General features: G+C 46.5%; 1 protein-coding gene across 1 annotated transcript in view; it reads left to right on the forward strand.

The window, feature by feature from the left end:
* Nucleotides 1-9,593, forward strand: part of DSCAML1 (DS cell adhesion molecule like 1) — a 352,214-nt gene that overhangs the window by 302,378 nt on the left and 40,243 nt on the right. Inside the window, exons 15-16 of the mRNA XM_007456333.1 lie at nucleotides 4,057-4,224; nucleotides 5,410-5,480. Of these exons, the coding sequence (XP_007456395.1) occupies nucleotides 4,057-4,224; nucleotides 5,410-5,480 (239 nt within the window). The remainder of the gene's footprint in view (nucleotides 1-4,056; nucleotides 4,225-5,409; nucleotides 5,481-9,593) is intronic.

The following is a 9,593-nucleotide window of genomic DNA, read 5'->3' on the forward strand; positions in this document are numbered from 1 at the left end:
GGAAAGAGAAAGAACAAGGAGACAGAGTGTTGCCCTTGGAGCTTACAGTGCAGTTGGAGTGAGAATAAACACTGTGTACACACGCTCGCATGCACATACATACACACACACACACACACACACACGAAGGCACTTCCAGGACCATTACAAAGCACTATCCAATCACGTGTAATACACCACAAACTGAATTACATGAGAACTGTAAAAGGTATCCTAGGGAACGGATGGATGACCCAAAGGAGGGAGAGGGGTGTGTGTGTGTGTGTGTGTGTGTGTGTGTGTGTGTGTGTGTGCGCGCGCGCACACGCGCGTCTAAATAGATCTTCTGCCTGCAGGTGGAATAGTAGAACGAGAACAATTCTCAAAGCAGAAGACGGGTTGACCAAGTGTTAGGGCTGTATGATCTTTAGCAAAGCAACTTTAGGTCTTTGGGCATCTCTACCTATCAGTGGAGACAATAACACATAATCCAAGGTGGCTGTAGGGATTACGTGAATGTGATGGCTTATGTGCATGTGCCTAGCACAGAGCCTGACACAGAATAACCCTCCATGGGTCCCCAACCTGAGCCCGTCTCCCTTCCCCTCTTCCTCTTGCCCCAGACCACACCCATCCTGGGTCTGGACCGTCTGCCCCTGACCCCCTTCTGTGTTACAGCTGTGCCTTTGCCAGGTTTTCTGCCATGTTGCTCATCATGCTAATTTTCCAAGGGAAATTACCAAGTCTGCCCTTTCTAAGCCGTCCCGCTCACGCTGACTTCTCCTGGCCCCAGGCAGCAGAGTAATAATACATGAATGCTGAATGATAAATAGCACCGTCCACACAAATTTATCAGATGGCGCTGTGCAGATTTAAAAATGCAGACACCACATTTCACCCCTGTTTTCCAAGCAAGGAGCAGGGATGGGTTCTTTGAGAATGGCCCTCCAAGCCCGGAAGGCAGCCTCGTGGTGCGTGCCGTCAGCCACCACGGGGTAAGCGAGCCCGGTGTGGCGTGGCGTTCTGTGTGAGCTGGAGCGGGGCTGTGAGAGGGTCTGGTGTTGGGATGTGGTGAGTGGTGGTGGTGACCCAGGGAACCTTTTCTCAGTGCTGCGGAGATTGCCATGGTGGGCTCAGAGCCGTGATGCAAGGAGGAAATCAGAGATGCAAAATGGATTTGTTTCCCAAGCACAGGCAGCTAAATGCTCCAGACGTGGCTTTCGTCCCAACTGCTCCCCCTTCTACAGTGAATGTGTCCCCTGAAACACCAAAGGCCCCAGGTCCCCTCCCAGCAAGCGGCCCACAGAGTGGAAGGCACTGACATCTCCCCAGCCACTTGCTTATTTTTTAAGAAGAATATTTTGCATCATAAACCCTTTGATGAAGAAAGGGAGAGAGAGCCCTTAATGAAATATGTTAATCTGGGTAAGCCAGGCTTATATGAAAGGGAATATTAAAAGAGACAATATTCACCAAAGCCAGCTCAGTACTCTGAGAGCTGAAAAGGAAAGGGAAGAAGATAGGGCCCCTGATTTCAGCTATTCAGGTCAGAGAGATGGCAGTGATCAAGTATGGAAAATCAGCTAGAGACCTCCAGATTTGACTCTGATGCATTAGCCTGCAGGCGCTATGGGGAGAGAGCCATTTTGTGCCAACATCAAAGATGATTTGGGAACACAAGGGCAAATCCACCTGGAAATGACTGGCAAAAGCAGAACAGAAGGAGGCCACTCTCTGGGGCATCCCCCCGCCATCCTTCCTGTGACTGGCAGTTGAAGGAGGCAAGGGAGGGAAAGGCAAAGGGTATTTCTTGTGACTACAAAATGCAGAGGAACTGCAAGTCCAAAGTCCAGGACAGCAAAGTGGCTCTGATCTAAAACCAACAGTGGGTTTTAAGTGCCCAACACGTGCCAAGTGGGCAAGATGGGCAAAGTTTTAGACATGGTTCCTGCCTTCAGGGAGCTTATCTGCGTGTAGATGGAAATAGAAGCCACTGGTGGGAAAAGTGTATGGAGTGAGAGGAGAGCCTAGGATGGAGCCTTGAGGAGCTCGAGCCATTAATGGTAAGGTAAAAAAGATGCACCTGCAAAGTGAAGAGATGACCCAAGAAAATAGGAAAAGCTAGAGAGTGTTTTAATAGGAAACCCAAGAGAAAAGTGTTTCGGGAAGGGAGAGGTCTAAGCGTTGAACACACCTGAAAGGCCAAGTGAGAAGTCGGCCTTGATGACGTGAGCACCACCTATACAGTGGAGATATGGTGCTGATGTCATTGGAAGGAGTGAAGAGTAAATGGTGTCCGTCACTGCACCTGGCACATCACAGGTGCTTGATAAATATTAGCACCTCTTTTCTTTAGCCCCTCTGTTTTCAGACACATCATGTGGTCTCCTTCCTCTGCCACACTCATCAAAAATGAATGCACTGACTCATGAGCCCTCTCCCTCTCCTATAAACACAGGCAAATCATATACGATGTGTGAGCTGGCACCAGCTCCCAGAATGCCGCAGAGAGAAGTGAACACCTGCCTCCGCATCGCTAGCCCATTTCCTCCCAAACCAAAGCAGTACCCACAGCAGTAGGAGCCTGCATATTTGCAATTCTGGCTTAACCTGCCAGCCATAGTGACTCTCGGGCAGTTGGGGTGTTTTAAATGACAAGGAGAAAATACTGTTTTTCTGAGCATCCACTGTCTGCCATTTGTGACTTTGGCTCCTGAAACCAAAGAATTAGATGCAAAACTGCAGATGGGGAGCTGGGCCAGTGCCCTTCACAGATGCCAAGCCTGTGTGGCTAAAAGTGGTGTTTTGGAAAACGTCAAGACCTCAGTTAACCAGAACCTGGGGGGATGGGATAGTCCTTTCGAGTGAACCAATTCTCCTTATTTACCAGGCATTAGCTTAAAAAAAGTCTTCCTAAAATTTGTTCTAGAACGTGCTAGCCTCCCTCCCTGATTTAGGGGTTAAACTGTAGTGAATACAATTTAATCTTTTCTACTGAGAATTTTCAGGATCCTCTACTGTGGATTTAAAAGACGTGGAAAATTAGACTGAATAGTCACATCAGGACGCGCCCTGGGAAGATTTTTAAGCCCCACTATCAGCTAGTTTCCTCGTGCTTTGCCTTTTTGTTTCTTTTCAAAGCAAAGTGCCAATAACGTACTCTGGTTATGAATTCTGCGTTTGGAAGTTCCTAGGCTGAGGCATTGCTGTGCCTGCAACCCCTTCCACGTCTGTCTGGGATCCCCTGGTAGGTGCACAGCACAAATATATTGAATGAATGACTGAATTCCTCTGGAGATGCAGAGTGTTTACTGTCACAGTATCCCTGAGTGGTATTTTTTACATTCTACAGTTTTGCTAAACACTAGCCCTGGAATGGGCTGCCAGTCCCCCTGGATGAATCGGGAACATGCTCATCCCTTTGTTGGCTTCTGACTGTAAAGACTCAGAGACCATTCTCTTGCTGGTGAGAGAGAGGGTAGGGTTTGCCTAGGGACTCTGGCACATGGTTTGTCCCCCCTGATAGCCCAAGAAACAGTCAAGACCACCGCCACACAAATGCACAGGGAAAGGCAATACAGAAGCACACATAGGAGGAGAAAGGGGTATAAGACTTGGCTTCCCCCTTTGCACTGGGATCATGGGTTGAGGGGGTGTCTCACAGTTATAACAGGTCTCTGATGTGGTCTGAGAAACCAGGGACAAGGGCACTGGCCAATCAGACCCTCAGGAGTAGCAAGCAAATGGTGATCTTGGAAGGGACCATAGGGGACATCTGACCCCCATCTGAGGTTTGAGTTCACCAGGCGGCCCAGGGAAGAGAAGGGTTAAAGCCCCCTGAGTTTTCAAGCAGTGCATTTGCTGCTCCCATCCTCAGGCATCCCTTGGCCACTTGAGCTTAATGGAACAGAACCCTTTGGTCCTCTGTGAAATTGTGAAGGCTCTCTTGCTTCAGTCTCTGTGAACTAGACCTCTTCTGGGCATCTAAGTTGACGTTGGGATGTGCTGCTGCTTGAGGCTGGAGAGGGGTCCTGGAGTTTGCCTGGCTGTGGTTAGAAATGGGTGTCCTCTGTCCAGATTCCTGGGACTTCAAGCAGTCCACACGCAACATCTCCCCGACCATCAACCAGGCCAACATCGTGGACTTGCACCCGGCATCCGTGTACAGCATCCGCATGTATTCCTTCAACAAGATTGGCCGCAGCGAGCCGAGCAAGGAGCTCACCATCAGCACTGAGGAGGCCGGTGAGCACCTCGCCCAGCCACCCCTGCGCATGGGCTAGGGACATCTGGGGCCACACCCACCCTGTCCACTGGCAGTGGGCTTGCAGTTAGAAGAGGAGAAGGGGGAGATTCCAAGGTGTTTGTGTCTGCCTCTGGATCATTGGAGATTCTTCCGTCTGACCTTTTCCAGATGGGGTTCTCAATGCAATGCTTTCAGGAGCTGTCCATGGTCCTGCCCCCACTCACCTGGCCGCAGCCTGTCCGGAAAGGACAGATATGCTAGGTCTGCAAAGGATGGGGGTGCTAGTGCCCTGGATTATCTCCTGTGATTTTTGTCATGAAATTTTCCTGAAAGTTTAAACAAGATTTTACTTGCTGTATTTTCTCTTACCTGTCATGGCAAAATATAAATTAATACAAAAAAAGTACATATACATGTTCAGTTTTACAAATAACCACAAAGAAAAACTAGTATAACCAACACTCATTACCACTTACCAGAGGTCCTCCATATGCCCTTTCTCAATTATAACCTCTCCCCCTGAAGTAACCAGTATCCCAACTTCCTTTCTTTCCTTTTTTATACTGTCACCACAATGCATGTACACATAACCCTTGCAGTTTAGTTTTGCCTATTTTCTAATAGAATATATGCATGAAATCATACTTGATATATTCTCTCTGTCTTCCTCGTTTTGATCAATATTCTTTTTGTGAGCTTCATGTCATCAGTACAGCTGTATCATTTGTGTATTTTCATTCCCCTCAAGGGATATAAGCAGTCGTAGAATTACAGTCATCAGATGGACAAACTTCTACCTTTAGCCAAAAAAATGCCAAAATGTTTTCCGAAGTTTTGGACCAACTTGCTCTCACATGATCAGCGTACAAGAGTTCCTGCCACTTCATATCTTTGTCTGAACTTTGTACTATCAAACTTTTAAAAAAATATTTGTCAGCCTGCTGGATGTGGAGTAGTATTTCATAGTCATTGTTTGCTACATTTTCAGCAAGTTATGGAGAATGAAGGGGAAATTTAAACCCTATGATCATTTCAGAAGGACTCGAACAGAGGTTCTCTGCTTCTGTAGACGAGCTTTTCCTTTCTCCCCGGCAGTCCTCCTGCTCAAGCATGGGAGTAAGAACACAGGACTCTTTTCTTCCAAGACGTGACTCATAATGTTGTTTCTCCCCACCACCCCCCAGCTCCTGATGGGCCCCCCATGGATGTAACCTTGCAGCCAGTGACCTCACAGAGCATCCAAGTGACCTGGAAGGTAAGTAAATTCAAAGGCAATTGCCTCTGAAATACGTCCTTTCTTCCCCTCTCAATCTACAAAGGAAACCCCAACAGACTAGCTAGTCTCTGGTCTCTTACAGTGCCCAACCCTGTTTACTGCTAAATCCATGAGGTTGGAGGGGTGGAAAGAGAGGAGGATAAAGGGGCTGGTTCCCTCATCAATCCCCACTCCCTTCTCCACCCTGACTCTCTTATGGAGGCCCGTGCCTAGGGTGGGATGAAGAATTTGTCAGTGCTAAGGAGGGAAGATGGTTCTTCCACCATGCAGGTCTGTCCTACACACCCCTCATGTTGTAATAAGTCTGGAGTTAGAATTGACTATGTGTAAATTTCAAAGGGGCCCTGTGGATTATGGGAGATGAAACGACAGAGTCTCGCCCTCATCTTGGCCCTGTGACTAGAGCTGGGAGGTAGGGTGAAGCCACCCCCTATATTCTCATGGTAAAGCGTTGAACAGGGAGCTTGGTCTTTTCAGGTCTTGATTTCCTCCCCCCAGCTCTGGGGCAGGGGAGCTGCAGAGAAAACAAACCAGTAGGTGCTGCAGCCGTTTCTAAGGGGAAGAAACTTGTAAATCTAGAGGGTATCTGAAGACTGTCACTGAGGGGAAATCTTCGAGGCAATTCCACAGCTGGGCAGAGAAACAGATCAGAATAACCTTGAGCAGGACCAAGGAATGCTTTCCTGGGTAACTCTGGCCTCATTGCCACATCCCTGCCATGGGCACAGAAGGGCTGCCCATCCTTGATGGCTTCCTGTTGCACCGCATTTTCCAGTGTTTGAGTATTTTCTTGCACTAATTTATCTGACCCTCTATTCCTGTGGAGTGGACAGAAGAGGTATTTTTATCCCCATCCATTAGAGGAGGTCACGGTGTAGAGATGCAAGGTGACTTCCATGGTCATTCAAGTCGAGACAGGTGCAGAACTTCAGTGCACATAGTCTGGAGCCCCTGCCCAGTCTCCCCACCAGAGCCCACTGCATGGAGGTCAGGAACAGAGAGTTTTCTGAGTCCCATCCATGTTCTTCTTCTTGGATCTCTCCCATCTCAACAGTGGGGCTTGGGGGGCTGCCTCATCTACATCTGGGATCAAAGTCCAAGGTCATCTTCTGACTTGAACTCCTGGTGGGAAAAGTCCAGGTGCTTTAGTCCTCCTTCTGGGCCCTTCAAAAAGGTAGACTCAAGAATAGGAGATTCAGAAGGGCCTGGTAATATTTTTCCTAAAAAGACTACCTGCCTGGGCATGTACACACACACGACACACACAGACATACACATACACACACACACACACACACACACACACACACACACACACACACACACACAAGACAACAGAGCCTGGTTCCTTCCCTCCCCAGAGAAATGATCAGGATAAAGGTGGGACAGAGGCTGGACAGTTGGTCCTCCCCGAGGAACCAGCCCTCCTAGCAGATACCTCCAGAGCCATGGTTCCCTCCAGGTTCAGATCTAGGTGCCAGGGCTTCTCTCAGAAACTGGGGATGAAGCCTGGAGTCTAGTCCCCAAGTCTTGTCTGCATCCTGACTCTGCACCCATTTCCTAAGAATACTCCAAGGAAGCCTGGAGGTGGGGCAGGGCTGAATAAGTATGTAAACCACTGAGACATTTGGCTACAAAGCTCCAACCTGGAGGTTGATAAAAATTTAGAATCAGATTTATTTCTCCGAAGTCTCATAATGAAAAATAAAATTGATTAGAAAGTTAGAACTTCAGAATGAACGAGCCCGTCAATAAATTTGGGGCTGACTTCTCAGGGGATTTTTTTTTTTTAACACCAAGAAACAGGTTAATGAAAAATAAAGATTCACTTGAAAGATAAGTCACTTCATTTTAAGACTTTCCACGAGATGGATCACCACTGCTTTATGACATAAATTTGCAATCAGCCCTATTGATTTCTTAATGCTTCAGAGAAATATTGTTAAGATTGATTTAAATCCTGAGTGTGCCTGTTTGGGGGGAGGTGGGGCAGTATGGGGAGAGGGGAGAGAGAGGGAGGGAGGGAAGAAGGGAGAGAGGGAACATGTGTCAAGATTTATAACAATATGTGAATATCTATATGTATGTAGGAGGGTATGCCTGAATGCCTATCCAAGGCCTCTGCCAGTATGTTTTGATGTGAATGAAGATGATGTGGTACTGTGTATATCACACATATACAGGTGTATATCATGGTGTAGGCGGCTCTGTGTATGTAGGCGTATGTGTCATTGTGTACTGATGTATATATATCAGTGTGTTTCAATACGGACGTGGGTATGTAATAGGAGAGTGTATGTCAGTGCGAAAACAAGGGCACCTTGCAGATATATTTTTGTCTATAATAGATGTCTGTCTGAACGTGTGAGTGTGTAGATACGAGCCCAAATTCAGAAATTTGCCCCCTTACAAACTAGCAAACAGGACTGCCCAAGTACAGAGAGAAACATTATTCAGGCATTAACAAAAAGTCAATTAAATACACGCACACCTAGTTAATGAGTTCGAAACAATTATGTTAAATTAAAAACTTCATTTTATTGCATTAACAGTGAACTTAAAAATGCAGTTCATTTTAAACATTCATTGAATTTTTAAAAAACGGGCTGTTTTACTAACTTAATTGTTTCTGATCACACTATTTTTTAGTACAATAAAAGGTGGGCTTTTAAATTAACTGCATTGTTTTTAAAACCCTGATTCAAGCTGTTTTTATATGCACTGGGGTGTGTGCTCTCTCTCAGTATATAGATGGGCAGGCCCCCACATTAAAAGAGCCAGTTTCTATTTATGGGTCTAAATGTTTCTGGCCACGGGTAGGTGTGGATTGGGATGTTTGCTTTGATGGGTCTGGATGTGAAGGGATATATTGGGATCCAGTGTGTGTGTGTGTGTGTGTGTGTGTGTGTGTGTGTGTGTGTGTGTGTGATCATGTATGAGAATGTCTGTGCTGGTGAGTGTTTACCTGTTGATGCGTTCTCTCTCAGAACACCTATGTGTATGGCTGGTTGGGTATCAGGGTTCAAGCTGGGGGTGAGAGTATGTTTTCCACCCTCCAGGCTGATGCCAGTGGAGTTTTCTCCCTTTGCCTGGCCAGCTGGGATCAGCCCTTCATTCCAGCTGGCCCAGGAAGAGCTCCGAAGTGCCCCCTTGTCACCTGCCTGTCCTCGCCCATCTCTGTCCCTCCATCCAGGAGCTGACTTCAGGCCTCAGCTCTCAACACACCCCAACCGTTGGCCAGGATGTCAAGGGCAATCCAGCTCCAAGAGGAGCTGGGCCTACATCAGAGTCAAGGACTCTTTTTTTTTTTAACTTGTGGTAGAATATACATACCAGTGTATTTACATAAAACTGAACATTTTAACCATGTTCATGTGTTAGAAGTCAGTGGCATTAAGTACATTTACAGTGTTGAGCAACCGTCACCACTGTCCATCTCCAGAACTTTTTCATGACCCCAAACAGAAACTCTGTGCCCATTAAACACTAACTCCCCACCCAGCCATCCTCAGCCCCGAGTAACCTCTATTCTACTTTCTGTGTCTCTAAATTTGCGTATTCTAGGTACCTCAGAGAAGCACCATACGATATTTGTCCTTTGTGTCCAGCTTATTTCACTTCACATATTTTCAAGGTTCATCTATGCTGTAGCATATATCAGAATTGCATTCCTTTTTAAGGCTGAATAATATTCCATTGCATGTATAGACCACATTCTGTTTATCCATTCATTTATCTGTGCACACTTGGGTTGCTCCCACCTTTTGGCCATTGTGAAGAATGCAGCTATGCATATGGGTGTAGAAATTCCTCTTCAAATCCCTACTTTCAATTCTTCTGTGTATATACTCAGAAGTGGAATTGCTGGATCATAGGGTAATTCTATATTTAACTTTTTGAGGAACTGCCAAACCGCTTTCCACAACGGCTGCACCATTTTACATTCCCACCAGCAATGCACAGGGGTTCCAGTTTCTCCACATCCTCACCAACAGTTGTGATTTTTCATTTTTTGATAATAGCCATTCTAGTGGGTATGAATGGTATCTTGGGACTCTCTCTCTCGTTTTTGTTTTTTTTTTTTTTTTTCGG

The sequence above is a fragment of the Lipotes vexillifer genome, unplaced genomic scaffold, assembly GCF_000442215.2.
Source record: "Lipotes vexillifer unplaced genomic scaffold, Lipotes_vexillifer_v1.1 scaffold753, whole genome shotgun sequence".
Lineage (NCBI taxonomy): Eukaryota > Metazoa > Chordata > Mammalia > Artiodactyla > Lipotidae > Lipotes > Lipotes vexillifer.